The sequence below is a fragment of the Ambystoma mexicanum genome, chromosome 3q (genome assembly GCF_040938575.1).
Source record: "Ambystoma mexicanum isolate Mex_15411 chromosome 3q, UKY_AmexF1_1, whole genome shotgun sequence".
NCBI classification, from domain to species: domain Eukaryota; kingdom Metazoa; phylum Chordata; class Amphibia; order Caudata; family Ambystomatidae; genus Ambystoma; species Ambystoma mexicanum.
In genome coordinates this window covers 375,765,716-375,791,945 of record NC_090926.1, presented here as the reverse complement: position 1 = coordinate 375,791,945, position 26,230 = coordinate 375,765,716, and the positions used below count along the sequence as shown (strand labels likewise).

General features: G+C 47.8%; 1 protein-coding gene across 1 annotated transcript in view; it reads left to right on the top strand.

Moving 5' to 3' along the window:
- Positions 1 to 3,558, top strand: part of LOC138582594 (uncharacterized) — a 100,117-nt gene extending 96,559 nt beyond the window's left edge. The window contains exon 8 of the mRNA XM_069654007.1: positions 2,434 to 3,558. Coding sequence (XP_069510108.1) covers positions 2,434 to 3,491 — 1,058 coding nt within the window. The 3' untranslated portion in view covers positions 3,492 to 3,558. The remainder of the gene's footprint in view (positions 1 to 2,433) is intronic.
- The last annotated feature ends 22,672 nt before the right edge of the window (positions 3,559 to 26,230 follow it).

Genomic DNA, 26,230 nt, shown 5'->3' with positions numbered 1-26,230 from the left:
TTTCACTTCAGCTCTCCCTTAATGCTATTTGCCCCAATGTCTCTTGGTATTGGTAGTTCCATACCACAATCAGAAAAGTTCAAAGAAATCTTCCTCTTAAAGCAATCCCCTTTTATATTCCCCTTTCGTAGGGGTTAATCTTGACCATTGCACATTTCAAAGTTTGTTCTGTTTGCTGCTTTACAACAAGATATCAAACATTTTGCAGAGACATTCGAGTGGGCTATTTCCTTTCGCCAGACAACTCCACTACTCTGTATCACTGGCTTCACAGTTATCAGTAACCTAAAAGTTCATTACTGTTTTGCTTTCTCTCGCGTCTCCTTAGCCTGCACGCAACCTTCAATTGTGAGATGCATTGTTGCGGCTTCAATCTTTCCTTGACACAAACTGGCCTTTCATGTCTTTCACTAACTCACTGGTTGTGTGCATTCCTTTCTAGTCTCTGTGGCTTTGATTCACGAGTCAAGGTTGATACCACAGACTTGGCCTTGCCTCCTCAACTCTGTCATCCACCTGGGAGGGTCGTTGGCGTCCTTGAAACAATGCAGGCTTTTTCTTGTCTAGGATTTGGCTTTCTCTGCTTCTCCTTCACAGTTTCCCAGAGGTAGGGACCTCCTGCAGGGAACCTCAGGGATTCCCTGCTCTTTGCTCTGGTCCCTCGATCGATCGTCGTGCTCCAGTGGGTTCGCCTTTGCCCCGAAAGATCTGCTGCTTCTCGGGTCTCACCTTACTCAGCGTGTGTCTCTATGATCCGCCTTTTATCCGTGTGGTGGGAGCTAATGGCTATCAGATGTATGTGATTAAGGTCAAGTGGCTGACTTTGGCTGACCTGATTAACGGGAGATGTCCCGTGAGATATGTAAGTGTTAGCCTCTTTACTCTCAGTCACCCTCTTCCTCGGCCCAGTGTTTGTGTAGAAAGGGCGGGGGAATTGGGACGTTGGAGAATCCTATCAAATATGATGGGGTATGGACACAGGAAAAGGGGGGATACCGCGTCTCACCATAGGTTGCCTCACCTTCACTCCCCGAAGATCTCCCCCCACACTGGTCCACCCCCAGGGTCTGGATCCAAAGGCAATGGGCGTGTCCTGGCCACATGAGAGACAGATCCCTGGGGACTTGAAAGTGAGATACCTTTTGGTTTCTCACAACACCCAAACCCGGCGCAGCAGCCCTGTACAGCAGCCCATGGCAATGCACACCACCACCCCCCTAATCTTTGCTGGGACACATGGACCACCCCAATGGAGGTGTCGCCACAGTAAAAAAAAACACCACTGCCCACCCTGCCCTCTCCACCGTAGTGCAGCAAAACTGAAATGGCAATTGCACATTCCCCATTCTCCAAATCACACCCAGCAGTAGCCCTGCCTCCACTCCCCAAAAGTGGCAACCAAGTCCCATACCCGGTACCCCTTGCTGGACACATTTCCAACTACATGACAGGCCATTTCACTGTGTCACCTGCACACTGGTCACACCCACACCGTGCAGGCACACTTGCACACCTGGATAAACATCCAATGCACTGTTGTGGGCATACACTCGGGCCCCCTGACGGTACAATGTCCATTCATCGTGGGATGTTTTTACTGCAAATTTTTTGCCCAAAAAACTCATCTATTTTTTTGGGGGGGTTAGAAAAATATATAAATTGGGTGTGGGTGTTCAGGAATATATAAAACATTAAAGAGGATGGGCTGTTTGGGGGGGAACCCCCCCCAAATAAAAAAAATACAAAATTCGATGAGTTTTTTCATAAATAAATCTGTGGTAAAAAACCCCGCGAAAAAACATCCTGCGATGAAATTACATGGAACCCCCCTGACAATGATTGGTGCTTGAAATCCATGAAGAACACTACACTGGCACCCTGTATTGCCAAGTAAGCATTCATGCCCCCACAGACAGACGTAAGGCACCCTTTCACCACGTACTGCATGTGTGCCTGCGTGCTACAACTGCCACCACAACACAACTATGCCAGTCCTCACCTGCCCCCACACATGGCCACCCTCTCATTGAAAGGCGAGGGCATGGACCTTCCATGTCCCTGCCAGACCTACCACAAGCCCCCATTCACATGGTGAACCTGCAAACGGGTCATCCGTCAACTTGTACCTTGCACCTTCCAAAACCCCACCTCGACACTCCCTCCTTCACATCCCAACACCCCACTCCTGGACAGACCCACATGCCACCGTCCACAGCTTTTTCTCGGTCACCACCCCACTAGTCCCAGTAGAGCTGTGTTGCATGTGCCAACATCCCAGATCTTGCAGCTGAGGCCACACAACACATGCATGAGTGCACCATGCCATGTACCACGACATGTCCCTTCAACAGCACGCCACATGACATATTGCATGTATCAGAGTATTTGGAAGCCACACTGGCCCCTAACATCATGCCTTTCTTCCACCCTCAGGCACAACATCTGACTGCGATGGAGGCCGACCAGGCACCTCAAGAGACACCAGACGTGGAAGGCGGTTGACTCCACGCACCACCACCACTCAAGAGATGGCAGCACCCACTGTGACTGTCACTGCCCCCACCACCCTGGCAGCTCCTGCAGTGGCCACAACAGCTGCCCCCACCACCCTGGCAGCTCCTGCAGTGGCCACAACATCTGCCCCAAGCATCCCAGCAGCTCCTGCAGTGGCCACAACAGCTGCCACCACCACCCCGGCAGCTTCTGCAGTGGCCACAACATCTGCCCCAACCATCCCAACAGCTCCTGCAGTGGCCACAACAGCTGCCCCCACCACCCCGGCAGCTCATGCAGGGGCCACAACTGCTGCCTGCACCACTTTGGAAGCTCCTGCAGTGGCCACAACAGCTGCCACCACCACCCCAGAAGCTCCTACATCCCCTGCCATGGCGCAATTGCCTACACGGGCAACAGCAGATGGGCGGCCATTTCCCCCAGCCCAACAGCCTTCATCACATGTGCCTGACACCACCAATGAAGAAGATGCAGGTGATGCTGGTGAGACCACGGGGGACACCACAGATCACACCCCATATGAGCAGCCAGAATTCAGCCCCATCAACCTGCAGAGCCTCCCACGCCCGCCCTTCCCCAGAGTCCGGGACATGGACAGCCGTCTGTGCTGCATTGAGGAAAAGCAGGAAGGATTGTTGGCCCTACTGCAGCAGCACCTGGAGGAGTCACGCCTCATGCGCGAAAGTGTTCAGGCCACTGGGCGTAGCAGTGCACATGCCCTTGGATGTGCAACATCAGCCATTGTGCACCTGGCCAGGAGGGTCCATGAGGGCAACAGTATAATGTCCGCCATGGCCGAGTCTCTCGCAATGGCCCTGCAGGTGGCCCTGGATCGGCAGGCCAGTGAGTCATCCCACACGCCCTCCACCTGCTCCACGACCGCTAGTTCACTCCAGAGTAGCCCGAAGCGCAGGTCGATGAGCATGTCTGCTACACAGCACAAGGGTGGCATAGGTGGCAAACGGCCACGTACATAGGCCCCGGACAGACATGTGGCATGGGTGTGTCTCAGACTGACTCATTGACATTGTGTCACAATTTGGGGAGAGGGCTTGGGGAGGGATAGTTGGGGAGGGTGTGTGGGGAGAGATAGTTGGGGAGGGGTGTTGGTCTACCGGTTCATTCATTTTTTCTCATTCCTTTTTAATACACTGGGTGCTGCATTGCAAATCATGACTGGACATTCATTCTTTTTGTGAAAGTGTGATTTGTGTATTGTACAGTGTTAATTATGGTGTATGGCCTTGGCCATGTGCATGTGCTCTGTGCCTAAAAGTAATTGGTAATGAGTTGATAGCGGGCCTCAAGTCCATCCATGTCATCCCTGTGATGGGGCAATGGCATCTCAGCCTCACTGTCACTGCCATTGTCCCCCTTCGCTGGAGGCATGTCCATTTCTGGGGGTAGGGGAATGTGCGTCTGACACACATGTTATGTTACATGGCACAGGCCAGGACAATCTTGCCCACTTTCACGGGACTGTACATCAGGGAACCCCAAGATCTACTTAGGCAGCGGAACCTTGCCTTCAAGAGTCCAAATGTTTGCTCGATGGTGCACCTTGTCCGGATGTGGGCACGGTTGTAGGCATGCTCATGCTGATTCTGTGGGTGCCTGATAGGGGTCATGAGCCACGGCAGCAAGGGGTATCCAGAATCGCCTGCATGGGAGGGACACAAGGGTGGCACAGTCATTGTGGTGGTAGTGACAATGCAGCCATTTTCAGATGTGGGGCTGTGTTACATGAGATGACCCTAGTTTCTGCTGTATTGTATTGCAGGGGGGTTGGTTGCGCCCACATTCCCTGCACCATATGACACCCACCGTGGCCATTACCCTTATGCCGGCACAGGCTTCTACATTGTCTATAATGTGTGCCATGTTTATTTGCGTTTGTATGTTGTACATTGGTCATCTTTCCCATTCAGTATTCTGTGTTCCTTCATTGTTCAGATTCATGTTACCTGCATATGGGTATGTGCACTTGTGACAGGCAAGTCACCTGGCTTAATGCTGTGGGATACACTGCTGGTGGGGAGGTAGGTAAAAGTTGTCTGACATGGCTGTGATGCAGGTGGTGGGGGATGAACACAGTGTGTACATGCTGGCGTAGGTGGCATGGGTGCAATTAATTCTGTACCTGTAGTGCATGTGATCTGCCTGTCCATCTGTGCACACATTGTGATGGTGTGTCTTTCCATTGGTCCATGCCGCACATGCCAAACATGCCCTCCAGCTCATGCATGCAATCTGTGTACATACTGTTGCATAACGCACATGCACTGGTGACAGTGGACCACCACCCCGCTTCCACAGGGCACATGCTACGTGTAGGTACTTTCACTCACCCAAAAGCCAGGTCCGCGCTCTGCTGTATCGTGCCATCTACCCTGGGAGCGTGGAGTTACACAGAATCATGGAGTTGTGCGTGGATCCAGGGAAATGTGCACTGCAGTGGGTTATTAGGAGGTCTGCATCACACACAACCTGGACGTTCAATGCATGGTACATTTTCCAGTTGCAGTAGATTTCCTCATTGGCATGTTTGAACACCAGCTCAACGTGTGTGCAGTCCAGCGCATCTGTCACATTTGGCATGCCTGCCATGGCACGAAAGCCTACTTTTGTGGCATTAACCTGGGCCAGTGTCCTGAGGAGGGCAATGTGGTCATATACTTGACACAGGAGGGCATCCAGGACCTGGACTAGCACCTTTCAAAAACATTCAGTGCAGCTCTCCCACAGTGTGTTGATAGGTGCCGTTGACCAGGAAATCCAGGACCGATACTACCTTGAGCAAGGGGGGATGGCGGGCCGGATGCCAATTAGGCTCCAGATGTCATCCTGGATTAGGTCGACTATGGCGTTTATGATTGCCCTATCCAGCCGATGCAGGGAGCGGATCTGTGTGTCAGTGAGGTTCCAGGGTGTGGCCCTTATGCAGGGTATGGGTGGCTACCTGCCGGGTGCTACCTGCTGGCCGTTGTTCATCTGCATGGCCATCATTCTCCTTCTTCTCCTGTGCCTCTGCCACCTCGCTGCCTGACTGCCTCTTCTAATTCCAGCTACTATTGGATCCCTGCATGCAGGGCCCCCAGCTACATGACTGTTATTGAAGCTGACAGCATAGCTGTGTTGGAAGGTGTGTGGGTGTTGTCCTTATGAGCATTCACGGTGCACATGGTGTGCAGCCGGGCTGATTGTTGCTGCATACCTGAGACTGCTTAACGCCAACGACGCGATGCTGGTGTTTCCGCTGTGGTTTTCACAGTGTCACCAGCATTTATAAACTGGTGTTTCCGTGTTGACAGTAGTCGTAATGATGCTGTACTAGCGTGCTGCCAGTGTTTCAAGCACAGCCTTCAGGGGCTGCCACTGTTGTTGTTTACGGTGCTGCCGGCGACTGTAGCACTGTGGGTCATGTTTGCAGGTACATAGTTTCTGGCATCGTAGATCGTAGTGTGCCGGTCTGGAAAAGGGTGCCGGTATGGTGTGACCAACACCGTTATTTCCGTACCGGCATAATTGTAATGAGGCCCATAGACTCTTTCCGGACCAGACAGTATTTGGCTTCCCAACGGTCTCTGCATCTTCATGTTCCAGTCCTGACCTCAGCTGCACACACAGTTTGCAAGAGTTCCTTCTTCTCCTTCTCCTTCTCCTTCTACTTAAGCCTCTTCCTCTGATTCTCTACAATGCGTGCATGGAGGGGGCATTCTAAGCTTCTCAATCTCCCTCAGGTGTGGGTTATTTTTTTTAAATGTTGTTTTAATTTATTTGTGTGACTTAGCTTCCATAGGTTAAACTTTAACACACATAAAACCGATATGAGAATATACAATCAGATTCATTCATATACACTTTTTTTTTAAACAGTAAAAAGAAATCAATCTTCAAAATCAAACTGGAGTCTGAAAAGGGAAAGTCAATTATAAAACACACATAATGCCATTATGTTAAAATAGTCTCACAGAATCCATCACAATACTTTTTATAAAATTCATCATCACTATAACCATTCTGTCAGTTGGCTCCAAGAGAAAATTCCACCTTAGCGTTTTTCTCATGTAAACAATGGTCTAGATTTGAAGAACACAGTAAACATTTAATTCCTCTGTTTTTAGCTAATACAGGTCATTCAATCGTTAGGTGTTTTATGGTTCCAAAGCACTTTTGACACAAGCGACACATCCGTGGTTCCTTTGGCATACTACTCCTGGCACCTATAACATCGTTAGTAGGCAAAAAATTAAGTTTAATATAAAGCCAGAATTACCTTGAATGTTTAGACGGATATCTTCCCATACATTTCTGTATTTGATTAAATGGTTTTATATCCCAAGTAAAAGGAGATGAGATTTTAAACGTCTCAAGACATCGGGCCTCATTACGACCCTGGCGGTAAGGGGTTAACGCCAGCGTTAGCTGCGCCGACCCCTTACCGCCAATTACGAGGTCCCCTAGCGCCATGGTGCTTTTAACACCTGCTTTTAGCAGGTGTTAAAATCCATGGCGCTAAGGGACCATGGAGTTAATTACGCCACCGTAATTTACGGTGGCGTAATTAACGCCTTCCCCACTCCCATTATGCCCTATGGGGCAAAAATGGGAATGGGGAAGGGTAAATGGGGATTGGGGACTTACCGCCCCGCCAAGGTCGGAATGGGGCGGTAAGTCCGCCAACCACCATGGCGTAAACATAGTTTACGCCATGGTGGTAAAGTCACGGCCCAGGCGGTAACTTACCGCCTGGGTCGTAATGAGGCCCATCGTCTATTTTCCAACCAAGCATTTTCTAAAAAGTTTCATCTTAGCTCTGGACTGTCTATACTCCAGGTACTCTAGCGATATACTATTTACTTCCAGGATACATAGGACCTCCGTCATCCACACATTCAGGGGGCTACGGTTACTTGCATTAAAAAGAGCATTAAGTTGTACATACAGTGAAAAATCTGCGGGGGAACAGAATACCTTTAACAGGTAAGATTTTACGCCATGTGACCAAAGCCTCAAGTTGAACAAGGCCCAGAATATGGCACAGAGTTGCCATTGGAGAGCCTAAAGGGAGTGCCAATACTTGTTTCCAAATGAAAGACCCAAGCTTTGACCAGTGTAGCCCATCTTCTCGAATCTCAGCCCCATAAATCAATTTGGGAACCAAGACTTGATTATACATTTTTAACTCTGGTCAAAGGGAGAATCGCCCACATTTCCTATCCAATACTCGCAGTTTGGATATAGCTGCAATTGCTTCTATTTTCAGAGCCTTCTTATTCGCTACACACAAAGACCTGTTGGCTCTTAGCACAACACCAAGGTATTACATTAATTGACCTCCTCCATTCTGGAATCATTTATGTACCAAACAAAGTGCAACCTGCTTCCAGGACTCCTGCTCCAATTTATAACCAGGATCTTAGACTTCGGCACATTTATATCCAAGTCAAGGGTCCTCATTACGAGTTTGGAGGCAGACATGGTGCTATTAGCACCTTGGCTGCCTCCAAACCGGGCTCCATTACCGGGTTCCTGCAATGGGGACTTACCGGGTCATTCCGACATAGGAGGACCCGGTAATTCCTCCTTGCAGGAACCATTTCCCATTCCCATTGAGCCCCCATAGGGAATGGGGAGGGAGGTAACAACTGGCACATCACAAGTGTCCCATTGTTACCTCCCTCTTCCCCTCGCAGGACCCGGAAAAGACGTCTTGTTTTACCAGATGTCTGATCCGGGTCCTGCAAAGGGAAACTCGTAATAGGCGCTCCTGTAGTTAAGGGGGCAGGTCCCGTACTGTCCCCCTTCATTACAGGAGTGCCAGGGTCGTAATGAGGCCCAGGGTCCCCAAAATATTCAGCAACAGTTTTTAGAGACCTTTGGAGACCAATTGCGATACAGCCCATAAGAACAAGATCATCTGCGTATAAGAGATAATGCAGCTTCAAGACACCCAATTTAGGAGGATTTGCCAAGGTACCAATCAGCGTAACCCCATTACCTAAAATATAGAGATTAAACAAGAACGGAGGCAGCACACATTCCTGCCGAAGACCCCGCTCAACCAGAATCCAACAAGAAAATGAGCCACGCTGATCAAGCTTAACCTTTAATCAGATATCAGCAATGAGCAGTTCCAGGATTTTTACCAAGGATTCAGGACAACCCCAATCTCTCAGCATTGCTCACAACCTTGAGTGGTCAACACAATCAAAACCCTTTGTTATGGCTAGAAAGGCCAGATGTAAAGTGGATTTATTCCGGACTGCTTGATTAGACAGGAGTTTGATCAGCAGGCAGTTCAAAGAAGTACCTATTCCCTTACCGAAACCCGCCTGGTTAAGATCAAATCTACCAGACTCCTCGGGCCAACGTTCAAGAGCACGCAGTATGAAACAAGAGAAGATCTTATAGGAGGCATCAAGAAAGGAGGTAGGGCGGTAGTTAGCCGGATCAGAGCTAGCTCCCTTCTTGAAAATCACAACCACTATTGCATCCTTCCATGACTGGGGTAACTGGTGAGCATCCAGATTCTTCTGAAAAAGCTCAAGGAGAATGGCTGCTCATAGATTAGGGGCACATTTTAAAGTAAGGTTAGGAAGGCCATCTGGCCCAGGTGCATTAGTGGATTTAGCTTTTTTAATAGCCCACATAATACCTTCGATATCAATTCCCAAAATCTCCCAAGGCTGCATACTAATAGTGGAAATACTGCTTTGCGATTTGTCAACAAGTACCTGGTGCTGCAGTGCATACAGATCACCAAAATAGACCTCCCTATGGGTGCCGGAAATGGGCTGCAGCTGGAAGTAGGTTTGAACGTGGTCCCCTCTCATTAATTTCCAAAAACAAGAGGAGTCTTTATTGGCAAGTGCTTATAACATAAGTTCAGCATCCCTTTGAATCATTACATGCCTATAAACCCTCACCCAATTTATATATGCAAGCTTTCATTTTCTAATAGTGGGGATTCCCACATCGCCCAATGACCTGGCCTTCCTAATATCTTTTCTTAGCTGCTTCTTCCTTACATTAAGCATTTTATTATATTTGTGGGTAAGGCAGACATCTCTCAGAGACCCATTAAGGGTATTTAAAGAAATAAGCCCTCTCAGCAAGACCTGTAGATAAGAACCAAAGAACTGCGGTGGAATTAGGGAAAATATACCATTGCACAATTCCTGTTCAATCCTATTATTAAAGAGTATAGGAATATTAGGACGCCAAATAATAGCATGATCTCTAGGTCTCACTTCAATTGGCACTGCCAGATCGGTCCCAAGGACAGAGACACAAGGGCCACTCAAACAAAAGAACAGTTGGGAGTGGTCAATGGACTCGTTAGCAACAACCTCAAAATGGTCAAAGCAAGAAAATAAGGGGCTAGAACAAAATACATAATGCAGCATGGAACTATTTCTAACATTTGTCCATGTATGGTTTGGGGGCATATCACCTTTGATGTTTCCATTCAAAATGTTTAAGTCACAAGCATCCAGTAAAGACCGACAATGTAGCCCTCTAGATCTTGCTAAGTTGGAATGAAGACGAGTAGAACCCCATTCGTACTATTGACAGTCTAGACACTCTGAATTAAAGTCACCCATGATAAGAATACAAGAGTTGCCAGAAATGCTATGGAAATCAATGATATTAGTAATGGAAAGCAGTATGTCCACCAAAGTTGTCACAACAGGGTTCAAATACATGTTGAACACTACTAGTAATTTCCAAGAGCTATCGCCCAAGTCCCACCAGGAGAGTTTAATGCCCATCATATCCGCATGACCCAAGCATACATTTACAACATTGGACCCTGGAACAACCCGCCAGACACTGAGAAGACCCCCGACGAGTCTACCACTAGTGCCTGTCCTTGCAGGTTTCTGGATAATTAAAAAACCGTCAATAAAGGAAATATCTGACATAAATGTTTCCTGTAGACAGATCAAATCTGCATTTCCCCAAATAACATAATGAGTACAGAGGTGGTTAAAGCAGCACATATTCCACAATAAGAACCTTATAGAATAAAGCAAGGTTATATTATGGGACCAGTCCTAGGGCACTGATCGTTTCTCAGAGCGTGGGCAATTTGGACCTGCTGTGCTAGGCGCATCCAATTTTACATTAATGGTCAGGAGGTCACGAGGTGTGGGTTATTTACATTGATTAGTTGACAACTCCTGCATTGTTCCTCTTCAGCCCTCTTCCTCGTCCCAGTACCTAGGGAATTATGGGACTTGAAGTCCCTAGTAGCAGTTAGTTTTTCTGTTATTCATAGCATTTTCTAAAGAAGTGTCATAAGGGTTAGTCATCAGGCTTGATTGATAAGAGGAATAAAGTTCTTTAGTACTTAGACCCTTATTATTCATACACTTTCACTATACTTTTGTGAGTTGGTGGAGCCTTTAGTTGTATGAGTGCCTCTGGTTTGAGAAGGGTTTTTATTTCTCTTTATGCCAAAGGGTGGCAAACAATTTTTACACAGAGTAAGGTGTTCAACTTGTGGAATATACAGATTATTATGAAAACAAGCCATTATATACTTTGGCATTTGTGGAAGATAAATACTGTGTCTCACCCCACTGATCACTTCACTGGGCCTTTTCTCCTCCCAGGTGATCCTCCCGCAGAACACCAACCCCAAGGTCAGGATCGGGAAGCTTCTGCCTTTCCCAGGCCATCTGGGAGGAGACTTTAGACAGGGGTTTACTGTTGGATCCGTAGAATTCATGACAAGTGGCACTTCTCTCTTGCAAGTTGTTTGAAGGGAAGTTTCTGGGGCAAGTACTTACCTGGCTTGCCTCCCACCCCTTGTGCTAGGGGAGTGTACAGATACCCCAGGACGGGTTTAAGTACTCTTATAATCGAGGGCTTACATAGGTAGCAGGCTCAGAGAGGTAATTTCTCTGATACCCTGCCTGGCTACCAGCCCATTGGGCCTGGGCAGAGGGTCTCCTCTGCCTCTCATTCTGCACATCAGTTGGAGAAGTATTTTTGTGCCCCCCACCCAACTCCAGGTCCAAAGGAGGGGTCGTTTTCACCTCAGCCACCTTGACAGCAGCAGGTGTGGTAGATGGCTTTGTTGTTTTATAGTTGGTTTTACTGTCAGTGGGTTTCTGGACTTCATATATCCCCAGTGGCTTGCTCTATTTTCCAATCCAGAGTCCTGCGCTCATGGAAATCAGAAACTAGCTGGAAAATTATATACATGGGAAGGGCGTGGAAAAATATGTGGTCACAAATATCGTGCTATTGGTATTTACCCTCCTGGAAGTCTGCGCAAATGCACGTTTTAATTGTTGGTCAAACTCCCTGGACGCCTGATCTTCCACACATTGTAAATTATACACAACCTTGCATGCCTCTAGTGGTTCCTGTGAGTGGAGAAGCGTTTTAAAATGGCTGCCTTTTAGGTGGACCATTTGCAATGATCCTGGTCTTCCAATACCGCGAAGAAACTGGCATATTCTGGGGAAAATGTCAATTTCACGAACTCCATGCAGTTGACATCATTTTTTATTTCAAATGATGGCATCACTTGTTCATAAAGTTCTAAGTGCTCCCACGACAAATACTTTGCATTCTTGTGGTATGGGGGTCATAAAGCTCTTTATGGCCTTAATCTGCCTGATTTGGTCTTTAACAAAACCATTTCTCCATTTCATATTTCTTTTTAACCGTTGGACATGCGTCCATTCACCTTCAGACTCAGTGCTGCTATTTGAACTCCCATCCCTGTCTCCTAAGTGCTCTCCATCTCTGAGATTGGGAATACCTCACAGAATGATAGGATCTGGACTCCTGCTTTTGCCTGTGTCGCCATGAACTCTCAATGCCACTTTCCCTGACGTCACCATTTGGCGCAGGATAGAACACAGTCCCTTCTCCAGAATGTGGCCAATGGGTATTATCCCTCCTTCTGGGTATCCTGGGAAGTTCACCCATTCACCAGAATATTTGGAGGCTTTGAGAGTGCCCATCCTAGGCTGAGGCTTTTGTTTTTCGCTTTCCGCAAAGCGGGCCATTTTTGCAGTTTTCTGTAAGTATAATTCTCTGATGTTCTCATCTTGTGTTTTCAGGGTCAGGGTCAGAAGTACTCACAGGACTATTTGTGGTCTCCCATGATACACTGGTCCAGCCACTTTCGCTTCTGTTTGGTAGTGGTAAATATTTATCAATATCAGATAAGGACTGGCGTTCATGATCGGATTGGCTAGGAATTGGTAAGGCACCCATCCTCATGTTTCCCTGTTCTCTATATGTGGTATTCATGAGGGCAGTTCCAATCTGTAAATGGGAGGTTATAGGCAACATCTAAGACCTAAAACCCTACTGTTTCACTGTGGAACACCGAAAAGGTAAAGAACAGGGACACGTTGATTTCCTTTCCCGGTTTCCCTGTGAAACAAATGTGGCTACATCACATAGGGCAAGGTTATGTGAGAAAGCAAATGGTGTCTCGCTTGCTAGTCCCCGGGGATCTCTCTCAGGTGGCCAGGGCACGGCAATCGCCTTTGGATACAGACCTGGGAGGTGGACCAGTGTGGGAGTATCACCTGGGTGGGGGATCTTCAGGGAGTAGAGGTGAGGCAACCAATGGTGAGATGTGGTATCCCCTTTTCTTATGCCCATACCCCATCCTATTTTATAGGATTCTCCAATGTGCCAACTCCCACCCCCCTTTCAACTCAAATACTGGGCCGAGGAAGAGGGCGACTGTGAGTAAAGAGGCTAACACTTACAAATCTCATTTTACATGTCCCGTTTATCAGATCAGGCACTTGACCTTAATCACATACATCTGATACCCAGTACCTCCCCCCACACTGATAAAAGGCCTAACATAGAGACACACTATGAGCAAGGTGAGACACGAGAAGGAGAAGATCTTCTGGGGTGAAGGCGCACCCACTGGAGCAGGACGACCGATCGATGGACCAGAGTGAAGGGTAGGGAAACCCTGAAGTTCCCTGCAGTAGGTTGTTGCCTCTGGGAAATGATGAAGGAGACGTGGAGAAAGCAAATTCCCAGACAAGAAGAAGCCTGCATTGTGTCTAAAGGACACCAACAACCCTCACGGGTGAACAACAGAGTTCGGGAGGCGAGGCCAAGCCTGTGGTATCAACCTTGACTCCTGAATGAAAGCCACTGAGACAAGAAAGGAATGCACACAACCGGTGAATTAGCGAAAGACAGGAAAGGCTGGTTTGTGTCCAGGAAAGATTGAAGCCACAACAGTGTATCTCACAATTGAAGGTTGCGCACATGCTAATGAGACGCGAGAGAAGGAAAACCAGTAATTAACTTATAAGTTACTGATACCTGTGTACCCAGTGATACAGAGTAGCGCAGTGGTCCGTCGAAAGGAAGTATCCCACTTGAAAGTCTCCATGAAATGTTTGATGTCTTGTTCTAAAGTGGCAAACTGAACAAACTTTGAAATGCGCAATGATCAAGATTAACCCTGATGAAAGGGGAAGTTAAAAGCAAGTTTAAGAGGAAGATTTCTTTGAACTTTTCTGATTATGGTATGGAACTACCAATACAAAGAGACATTTGGGCAAATAACATTAAGGGAGAGCTGAAGTGAAAGTCAAAGTGGTCCTACGGAGGTCTATGGTAAAGGCGTTGCACATTTGAAAGTCTTCGACATCCGTAAAGGGTCTGAGCCAGACTGAGGGGGACCGAAAACATGAAATAAGCTTGGGGAAGGAAACCCCTGCAAGTGCTATGATTGTGAGGTCCGAGCCCGACTGAGGGAGATCTACGTTGAATCAGGTACTTTTTGGTTGAGGGGTCTGAGCCCGAGTGAGGGAGGCCTGCTTGTACTGTTGATGCCTTGAGAGGTCCAAGCCCGACAGAGGGAGTCCAAAGTGAACTTTTGTTGAACTGTGAAAGAACTTTTGGAAAGCTGAAAAAAGTGAATTTAATGTGGAAGGCCAGGCGGGCCGCGACCAACGTTTGGAACTGCCTTTTTTTGATAACATGAGCCTGAGTGTGTCAACCTGTTTACACGGGCCGCCTTACTCTGTGCTGTCCACCGTGGGGAGGAGAGCTGACTCAGCTAACTTGATCCGTCATGTTATATACTGACTTTCTTCGCACGCACATTCCCACTTTTGGTATAAGTGATAGGGCAATTTTTAGGTTTTGTTAATATAGGCCATTTTGATTTAACAGAGAATGACTAGAACTGTGTTTTCTTTATTATTTGATTGTAGAAACTACACCCATCATAGCTATAGGGCAACATAGGAGTATTTCAAACCATAAAGAATCTAATAACGGTTTTGAAATTTGTGACTTTTGTGTCAGTGTCATACTTGTGATAACATGCCTGCCCTTAATAAGGTGTCAGAGGTGGGATACACCTCAATTGAGACCAATTGGGGGACCCTAAAATTCCAGAAATGTAGCCACAGAGCCTCACCTCTACCGCCATGAAATAATCCATAGGCTTTGATATATTGTCAGTAGAGAGGCCACTATTCCTCCTGGGAAAAATAGGGATGATTCCAACTGACATAGTTCTAATATCCCCTGCGGGTTGTTATCCACTCTCAATCTGCTATCAAACACTCCTCTGACATCTGTCACCTCCTCAAAGAACTCAACCTAGATGTCCTTGCTCTCACTGAGACATGGTTTGCGGCCAGTTCTCTCCTAAGTTTTGACACTCTCCTCCCTCTGGGCTACAAGATCCTCTCCAAACCCAGAACCCAGCATCCTGGAGGTGGAGTTGCCCTGATCTTTCAGGAGTGGTTCCCGGCCTCTGTCATCCCTATGCATGCCTACTCCTCCTTTGAATGCCTGGCCTGCATGCTCTCTATCTCTTCTGGTCTCTCTCTAACTGTGGCCACCATCTACAGGCCACCTAGCCAAGTCACCCTCTTCCTCTCTGAATGGGCCAACCTCTCCTCTTCTCTCCTTGCCTATACTTCTCAACTTCTCATCCTCAGAGATCGCAACATCCACCTGGATGCTTCCAATTCCTCCTCTGCTCTCTTATGCAACCTCTGCGACACTTTCTCTATTTCCATTCTGCTGTCTGGCCCAGCACACTGCCAGACATACTTTGGATGTTCTCATCACCTCAGACATCCCCCTCAAACCCTCTGACCACTCCTCTCTCTTGGACTGACTCTCCTCTTATCTAAAACTCTCTATACCTGAGGCAAAGCGCACCCTCCCCAGCACTGCCACCTACCTTCTCGATCATTCGGCTCATGAAGCATGTGTCAGTGGATGCCTTTGCCTCTACTTTCTCTGCTCCACCTCCTCCTGCGGCTAACTCACACCCTGAAACAGCTCTCTCTAATATGAATCTTTCCATTTCCAAACCCTGGACATCCTTGCCCTTGTCATGAGAATCCGGCTGAAGCCTACCTTCAAGGGCAACTCTTGGTATGATTCTGACCTCGCCGTCCTAAAACGCAAGTGCAGGATGGCTGAGAGGAAGTGGAGGGCTTCCGGTGCATCCTCTGAAAAACTGGCCTGCCGCCTGCTCCAAAGGCAATACAGACTCTCTGTCCTGTCCAAGAAGAGAGCACACATTGAAGCCAGCATCTCTGCGGACTCTAAAAACATTGCTGAACTCTTTATAATCTGCAAGGAAATGACCAATCCTGTTGCAGTGTCTACCTCTCCTGTTCCCTTTTAGGCCCCCTGTATGGCGCTGGCCTCTCACTTCTCCGCTAAAAAACTCAGGACATCCTGTCCTCTATCGCCTCTTCCTCTCCCTCTTCCCCTGTCGGCCCCCCTTTGGCAATCTCTCCCTCTCCTCCTCCTTTCTCCTCTTTCTCTCTGACAACACCTGACAAGGTTTCTAGATAAGTCAGATCTATTAAAGTGTCGTCCAAACAGGTGCTCCCCTGCTCCTCCAAAACCCTCAAGGACCAGATTGACACCCTCGCTCCAGCCTTGGCCGATTTCTGTAATCACTCTTTCACCACTGGAACTTCCCCTATTCCCTTGAGCACACCCTTGTGCACCACCTCCTCACAAAGCCATCTGCTGATCCTACCTGCCTGGCAAACTATCGCCCAATCTCCATCACCCCTTTCCTGGTCAAACTCTTAGAAAAGCTGGCCATCTCCAATCTTACTCTCCACACTGAATCTGTTGGTTGTCTCCATGACCATCAGTCTGGCTTCAGAGTTGCCAAAGGTATGGAAACTGCTCTCCACATACATCTGATACCCAGTACCTCCCCCACACTGATAAAAGGCCTAACATAGAGACACACTATGAGCAAGGTGAGACACGAGAAGGAGAAGATCTTCTGGGGTGAAGGCGCACCCACTGGAGCAGGAGGACCGATCGATGGACCAGAGTGAAGGGTAGGGAAACCCTGAAGTTCCCTGCAGTAGGTTGTTGCCTCTGGGAAATGATAAAGGAGACGTGGAGAAAGCAAATTCCCAGACAAGAAGAAGCCTGCATTGTGTCTAAAGGACACCAACGACCCTCACGGGTGAACAGCAGAGTTCGGGAGGCAAGGCCAAGCCTGTGGTATCAACCTTGACTCCTGAATGAAAGCCACTGAGACAAGAAAGGAATGCACACAACCGGTGAATTAGCGAAAGACAGGAAAGGCTGGTTTGTGTCCAGGAAAGATTGAAGCCACAACAGTGTATCTCACAATTGAAGGTTGCGCACATGCTAATGAGACGCGAGAGAAGGCAAACCAGTAATTAAATTATAAGTTACTGATAACTGTGTAGCCAGTGATACAGAGTGCGCAGTGGTCCGTCGAAAGGAAATACCCCACTTGAAAGTCTCCATGAAATGTTTGATGTCTTGTTCTAAAGTGGCAAACTGAACAAACTTTGAAATACGCAATGATCAAGATTAACCCTGATGAAAGGGGAAGTTAAAAGCAAGTTTAAGAGGAAGATTTCTTTGAACTTTTCTGATTATGGTATGGAACTACCAATACCAAGAGACATTTGGGCAAATAACATTAAGGGATAGCTGAAGTGAAAGTCAAAGTGGTCCTACGGAGGTCTATGGTAAAGGCGTTGCACATTTGAAAGTCTTCGACATCCGTGAAGGGTCTGAGCCAGACTGAGGGGGACCGAAAACATGAAATAAGCTTGGGGAAGGAAACCCCTGCAAGTGCTATGATTGTGAGGTCCGAGCCCGACTGAGGGAGATCTACGTTGAATCAGGTACATTTTTTGGTTGAGGGGTCCGAGCCCGAGTGAGGGAGGCCTGCTTGTACTGTTGATGCCTTGAGAGGTCCAAGCCCGACAGAGGGAGTCCAAAGTGAACTTTTGTTGAACTGTGAAAGAACTTTTGGAAAGCTGAAAAAAGTGAATTTAATGTGGAAGGCCAGGCGGGCCGCGACCAATGTTTGCAACTGCCTTTTTTTGATAACATGAGCCTGAGTGTGTCAACCGGTTTACACGGGCCGCCTTACTCTGTACTGTCCACCGTGGGGAGGAGAGCTGACTCGGCTACCTTGATCCGTCATGTTATAATACTGACTTTCTTTGCACGCACATTCCCACTTTTGGTATAAGGGATAGGGCAAGCTTTAGGTTTTGTTAATATAGGCCATTTTGATTTAACATAGAATGACTAGAACTGTGTTTTCTTTATTATTTGATTGTAGAAACTACACCCATCGTAGCTATAGGGCAACATAGGAGTATTTCAAACCATAAAGAATCTAATAACGGTTTTGAAATTTGTAACTTTTGTGTCAGTGTCATACTTGTGATAACATGTCTGCCCTTAATATGGTGTCAGGGGTGGGATACACCTCAATTGAGACCAATTGGGGGACCCTAAAATTCCAGAAATATAGCCACAGAGCCTCAGACACCTCTACCGCCATGAAATAATCCATAGGCTTTGATATATTGTCAGCAGAGAGGCCACTATCCCTCCTGGGAAAAATAGGGATTATTCCAACTGACTTAGTTCTAATATCCCCTGCGGGTTGTTATCCACTCTCAATCTGCTATCAAACACTCCTCTGACATCTGTCACCTCCTCAAAGAACTCGACCTAGATGTCCTTGCTCTCACTGAGACATGGTTTGCGGCCAGTTCTCTCCTAAGTTTTGACACTCTCCTCCCTCTGGGCTACAAGATCCTCTCCAAACCCAGAACCCAGCGTCCTGGAGGTGGAGTTGCCCTGATCTTTCAGGAGTGGTTCCCGGCCTCTGTCATCCCTATGCATGCCTACTCCTCCTTTGAATGCCTGGTCTGCAGGCTCTCTATCTCTTCTGGTCTCTCTCTAACTGTGGCCACCATCTACAGGCCACCTAGCCAGGTCACCCTCTTCCTCTCTGAATGGGCCAATCTCTCCTCTTCTCTCCTTGCCTATACTTCTCAACTTCTCATCCTCAGAGATCGCAACATCCACCTGGATGCTTCCAATTCCTCCTCTGTTCTCTTATGCAACCTCTGCGACACTTTCTCTATTTCCATTCTGCTGTCTGGCCCAGCACACTGCCAGACATACTTTGGATGTTCTCATCACCTCAGACATCCCCCTCAAACCCTCTGACCACTCCTCTCTCTTGGACTGACTCTCCTCTTATCTAAAGCTCTCTATACCCGAGGCAAAGCGCACCCTCCCCAGCACTGCCACCTACCTTCTCGATCATTCGGCTCATGAAGCATGTGTCAGTGGATGTCTTTGCCTCTACTTTCTCTGCTCCACCTCCTCCTGCGGCTAACTCACACCCTGAAACAGCTCTCTCTAATCTGAATCTTTCCATTTCCAAACCCTGGACATCCTTGCCCCTGTCATGAGAATCCGGCTGAAGCCTACCTTCAAGGGCAACTCTTGGTATGATTCTGACCTCGCCGTCCTAAAACGCAAGTGCAGGGTGGCTGAGAGGAAGTGGAGGGCTTCCTGTGCATCCTCTGAAAAACTGGCCTGCCGCCTGCTCCAAAGGCAATACAGACTCTCTGTCCTGTCCAAGAAGAGAGCACACATTGAAGCCAGCATCTCTGCGGACTCTAAAAACATTGCTGAACTCTTTATAATCTGCAAGGAAATGACCAATCCTGTTGCAGTGTCTACCTCTCCTGTTCCCTTTTAGGCCCCCTGTACGGCGCTGGCCTCTCACTTCTCAGCTAAAAAACTCAGGTCATCCTGTCCTCTATCTCCTCTTCCTCTCCCTCTTCCCCTGTCGGCCCCCCTTTGGCAATCTCTCCCTCTCCTCCTCCTTTCTCCTCTTTCTCTATGACAACACCTGACAAGGTTTCTAGACAAGTCAGATCTATTAAAGTGTCGTCCAAACAGGTGCTCCCCTGCTCCTCCAAAACCCTCAAGGACCAGATTGACACCCTCGCTCCAGCCTTGGCCGATTTCTGTAATCACTCTTTCACCACTGGAACTTCCCCTATTCCTTGAGCACACCCTTGTGCACCACCTCCTCACAAAGCCATCTGCTGATCCTACCTGCCTGGCAAACTATCGCCCAATCTCCATCACCCCTTTCCTGGTCAAACTCTTAGAAAAGCTGGCCATCTCCCATCTTACTCTCCACAATGAATCTGTTGGTTGTCTCCATGACCATCAGTCTGGCTTCAGAGTTGCCAAAGGTATGGAAACTGCTCTCCACATACATCTGATACCCAGTACCTCCCCCACACTGATAAAAGGCCTAACATAGAGACACACTATGAGCAAGGTGAGACACGAGAAGGAGAAGATCTTCTGGGGTGAAGGCGCACCCACTGGAGCAGGAGGACCGATCGATGGACCAGAGTGAAGGGTAGGGAAACCCTGAAGTTCCCTGCAGTAGGTTGTTGCCTCTGAGAAATGATAAAGGAGACGTGGAGAAAGCAAATTCCCAGACAAGAAGAAGCCTGCATTGTGTCTGAAGGACACCAACGACCCTCACGGGTGAACAGCAGAGTTCGGGAGGCAAGGCCAAGCCTGTGGTATCAACCTTGACTCCTGAATGAAAGCCACTGAGACAAGAAAGGAATGCACACAACCGGTGAATTAGCGAAAGACAGGAAAGGCTGGTTTGTGTCCAGGAAAGATTGAAGCCACAACAGTGTATCTCACAATTGAAGGTTGCGCACATGCTAATGAGACGCGAGAGAAGGCAAACCAGTAATTAAATTATAAGTTACTGATAACTGTGTAGCCAGTGATACAGAGTAGCGCAGTGGTCCGTCGAAAGGAAATACCCCACTTGAAAGTCTCCATGAAATGTTTGATGTCTTGTTCTAAAGTGGCAAACTGAACAAACTTTGAAATGCGCAATGATCAAGATTAACCCTGATGAAAGGGGAAGTTAAAAGCAAGTTTAAGAGGAAGATTTCTTTGAACTTTTCTGATTATGGTATGGAACTACCAATACCAAGAGACATTTGGGCAAATAACATTAAGGGAGAGCTGAAGTGAAAGTCAAAGTGGTCCTACGGAGGTCTATGGTAAAGGCGTTGCACATTTGAAAGTCTTCGACATCCGTGAAGGGTCTGAGCCAGACTGAGGGGGACCTAAAACATGAAATAAGCTTGGGGAAGGAAACCCCTGCAAGTGCTATGATTGTGAGGTCCGAGCCCGACTGAGGGAGATCTACGTTGAATCAGGTACATTTTTTGGTTGAGGGGTCCGAGCCCGAGTGAGGGAGGCCTGCTTGTACTGTTGATGCCTTGAGAGGTCCAAGCCCGACAGAGGGAGTCCAAAGTGAACTTTTGTTGAACTGTGAAAGAACTTTTGGAAAGCTGAAAAAAGTGAATTTAATGTGGAAGGCCAGGCGGGCCGCGACCAATGTTTGCAACTGCCTTTTTTTGATAACATGAGCCTGAGTGTGTCAACCGGTTTACACGGGCCGCCTTACTCTGTACTGTCCACCGTGGGGAGGAGAGCTGACTCGGCTACCTTGATCCGTCATGTTATAATACTGACTTTCTTTGCACGCACATTCCCACTTTTGGTATAAGGGATAGGGCAAGCTTTAGGTTTTGTTAATATAGGCCATTTTGATTTAACATAGAATGACTAGAACTGTGTTTTCTTTATTATTTGATTGTAGAAACTACACCCATCGTAGCTATATGGCAACATAGGAGTATTTCAAACCATAAAGAATCTAATAACGGTTTTGAAATTTGTAACGTTTGTGTCAGTGTCATACTTGTGATAACATGTCTGCCCTTAATATGGTGTCAGCGGTGGGATACACCTCAATTGAGACCAATTGGGGGACCCTAAAATTCCAGAAATATAGCCACAGAGCCTCAGACACCTCTACCGCCATGAAATAATCCATAGGCTTTGATATATTGTCAGCAGAGAGGCCACTATCCCTCCTGGGAAAAATAGGGATTATTCCAACTGACTTAGTTCTAATATCCCCTGCGGGTTGTTATCCACTCTCAATCTGCTATCAAACACTCCTCTGACATCTGTCACCTCCTCAAAGAACTCGACCTAGATGTCCTTGCTCTCACTGAGACATGGTTTGCGGCCAGTTCTCTCCTAAGTTTTGACACTCTCCTCCCTCTGGGCTACAAGATCCTCTCCAAACCCAGAACCCAGCGTCCTGGAGGTGGAGTTGCCCTGATCTTTCAGGAGTGGTTCCCGGCCTCTGTCATCCCTATGCATGCCTACTCCTCCTTTGAATGCCTGGTCTGCAGGCTCTCTATCTCTTCTGGTCTCTCTCTAACTGTGGCCACCATCTACAGGCCACCTAGCCAGGTCACCCTCTTCCTCTCTGAATGGGCCAACCTCTCCTCTTCTCTCCTTGCCTATACTTCTCAACTTCTCATCCTCAGAGATCGCAACATCCACCTGGATGCTTCCAATTCCTCCTCTGTTCTCTTATGCAACCTCTGCGACACTTTCTCTATTTCCATTCTGCTGTCTGGCCCAGCACACTGCCAGACATACTTTGGATGTTCTCATCACCTCAGACATCCCCCTCAAACCCTCTGACCACTCCTCTCTCTTGGACTGACTCTCCTCTTATCTAAAACTCTCTATACCCGAGGCAAAGCGCACCCTCCCCAGCACTGCCACCTACCTTCTCGATCATTCGGCTCATGAAGCATGTGTCAGTGGATGTCTTTGCCTCTACTTTCTCTGCTCCACCTCCTCCTGCGGCTAACTCACACCCTGAAACAGCTCTCTCTAATCTGAATCTTTCCATTTCCAAACCCTGGACATCCTTGCCCCTGTCATGAGAATCCGGCTGAAGCCTACCTTCAAGGGCAACTCTTGGTATGATTCTGACCTCGCCGTCCTAAAACGCAAGTGCAGGGTGGCTGAGAGGAAGTGGAGGGCTTCCTGTGCATCCTCTGAAAAACTGGCCTGCCGCCTGCTCCAAAGGCAATACAGACTCTCTGTCCTGTCCAAGAAGAGAGCACACATTGAAGCCAGCATCTCTGCGGACTCTAAAAACATTGCTGAACTCTTTATAATCTGCAAGGAAATGACCAATCCTGTTGCAGTGTCTACCTCTCCTGTTCCCTTTTAGGCCCCCTGTACGGCGCTGGCCTCTCACTTCTCAGCTAAAAAACTCAGGTCATCCTGTCCTCTATCTCCTCTTCCTCTCCCTCTTCCCCTGTCGGCCCCCCTTTGGCAATCTCTCCCTCTCCTCCTCCTTTCTCCTCTTTCTCTATGACAACACCTGACAAGGTTTCTAGACAAGTCAGATCTATTAAAGTGTCGTCCAAACAGGTGCTCCCCTGCTCCTCCAAAACCCTCAAGGACCAGATTGACACCCTCGCTCCAGCCTTGGCCGATTTCTGTAATCACTCTTTCACCACTGGAACTTCCCCTATTCCTTGAGCACACCCTTGTGCACCACCTCCTCACAAAGCCATCTGCTGATCCTACCTGCCTGGCAAACTATCGCCCAATCTCCATCACCCCTTTCCTGGTCAAACTCTTAGAAAAGCTGGCCATCTCCCATCTTACTCTCCACAATGAATCTGTTGGTTGTCTCCATGACCATCAGTCTGGCTTCAGAGTTGCCAAAGGTATGGAAACTGCTCTCCACATACATCTGATACCCAGTACCTCCCCCACACTGATAAAAGGCCTAACATAGAGACACACTATGAGCAAGGTGAGACACGAGAAGGAGAAGATCTTCTGGGGTGAAGGCACACCCACTGGAGCAGGAGGACCAATCGATGGACCAGAGTGAAGGGTAGGGAAACCCTGAAGTTCCCTGCAGTAGGTTGTTGCCTCTGAGAAATGATAAAGGAGACGTGGAGAAAGCAAATTCCCAGACAAGAAGAAGCCTGCATTGTGTCTGAAGGACACCAACGACCCTAACGGGTGAACAGCAGAGTTCGGGAGGCAAGGCCAAGCCTGTGGTATCAACCTTGACTCCTGAATGAAAGCCACTGAGACAAGAAAGGAATGCACACAACCGGTGAATTAGCGAAAGACAGGAAAGGCTGGTTTGTGTCCAGGAAAGATTGAAGCCACAACAGTGTATCTCACAATTGAAGGTTGCGCACATGCTAATGAGACGCGAGAGAAGGCAAACCAGTAATTAAATTATAAGTTACTGATAACTGTGTAGCCAGTGATACAGAGTAGCGCAGTGGTCCGTCGAAAGGAAATACCCCACTTGAAAGTCTCCATGAAATGTTTGATGTCTTGTTCTAAAGTGGCAAACTGAACAAACTTTGAAATGCGCAATGATCAAGATTAACCCTGATGAAAGGGGAAGTTAAAAGCAAGTTTAAGAGGAAGATTTCTTTGAACTTTTCTGATTATGGTATGGAACTACCAATACCAAGAGACATTTGGGCAAATAACATTAAGGGAGAGCTGAAGTGAAAGTCAAAGTGGTCCTACGGAGGTCTATGGTAAAGGCGTTGCACATTTGAAAGTCTTCGACATCCGTGAAGGGTCTGAGCCAGACTGAGGGGGACCGAAAACATGAAATAAGCTTGGGGAAGGAAACCCCTGCAAGTGCTATGATTGTGAGGTCCGAGCCCGACTGAGGGAGATCTACGTTGAATCAGGTACATTTTTTGGTTGAGGGGTCCGAGCCCGAGTGAGGGAGGCCTGCTTGTACTGTTGATGCCTTGAGAGGTCCAAGCCCGACAGAGGGAGTCCAAAGTGAACTTTTGTTGAACTGTGAAAGAACTTTTGGAAAGCTGAAAAAAGTGAATTTAATGTGGAAGGCCAGGCGGGCCGCGACCAACGTTTGGAACTGCCTTTTTTTGATAACATGAGCCTGAGTGTGTCAACCGGTTTACACGGGCCGCCTTACTCTGTGCTGTCCACCGTGGGGAGGAGAGCTGACTCGGCTACATTGATCCGTCATGTTATAATACTGACTTTCTTTGCACGCACATTCCCACTTTGGGTATAAGTGATAGGGCAAGCTTTAGGTTTTGTTAACATAGGCCATTTTGATTTAACATAGAATGACTAGAACTGTGTTTTCTTTATTATTTGATTGTAGAAACTACACCCATCATAGCTATAGGGCAACATAGGATTATTTCAAACCATAAAGAATCTAATAACGGTTTTGAAATTTGTAACTTTTGTGTCAGTGTCATACTTCTGATAACATGCCTGCCCTTAATATGGTGTCAGCGGTGGGATACACCTCAATTGAGACCAATTGGGGGACCCTAAAATTCCAGAAATATAGCCACAGAGCCTCAGACACCTCTACCGCCATGAAATAATCCATAGGCTTTGATATATTGTCAGCAGAGAGGCCATTATCCCTCCTGGGAAAAATAGGGATGATTCCAACTGACTTAGTTCTAATATCCCCTGCGGGTTGTTATCCACTCTCAATCTGCTATCAAACACTCCTCTGACATCTGTCACCTCCTCAAAGAACTCAACCTAGATGTCCTTGCTCTCACTGAGACATGGTTTGCGGCCAGTTCTCTCCTAAGTTTTGACACTCTCCTCCCTCTGGGCTACAAGATCCTCTCCAAACCCAGAACCCAGCGTCCTGGAGGTGGAGTTGCCCTGATCTTTCAGGAGTGGTTCCCGGCCTCTGTCATCCCTATGCATGCCTACTCCTCCTTTGAATGCCTGGCCTGCATGCTCTCTATCTCTTCTGGTCTCTCTCTAACTGTGGCCACCATCTACAGGCCACCTAGCCAAGTCACCCTCTTCCTCTCTGAATGGGCCAACCTCTCCTCTTCTCTCCTTGCCTATACTTCTCAACTTCTCATCCTCAGAGATCGCAACATCCACCTGGATGCTTCCAATTCCTCCTCTGCTCTCTTATGCAACCTCTGCGACACTTTCTCTATTTCCATTCTGCTGTCTGGCCCAGCACACTGCCAGACATACTTTGGATGTTCTCATCACCTCAGACATCCCCCTCAAACCCTCTGACCACTCCTCTCTCTTGGACTGACTCTCCTCTTATCTAAAACTCTCTATACCTGAGGCAAAGCGCACCCTCCCCAGCACTGCCACCTACCTTCTCGATCATTCGGCTCATGAAGCATGTGTCAGTGGATGCCTTTGCCTCTACTTTCTCTGCTCCACCTCCTCCTGCGGCTAACTCACACCCTGAAACAGCTCTCTCTAATATGAATCTTTCCATTTCCAAACCCTGGACATCCTTGCCCTTGTCATGAGAATCCGGCTGAAGCCTACCTTCAAGGGCAACTCTTGGTATGATTCTGACCTCGCCGTCCTAAAACGCAAGTGCAGGATGGCTGAGAGGAAGTGGAGGGCTTCCGGTGCATCCTCTGAAAAACTGGCCTGCCGCCTGCTCCAAAGGCAATACAGA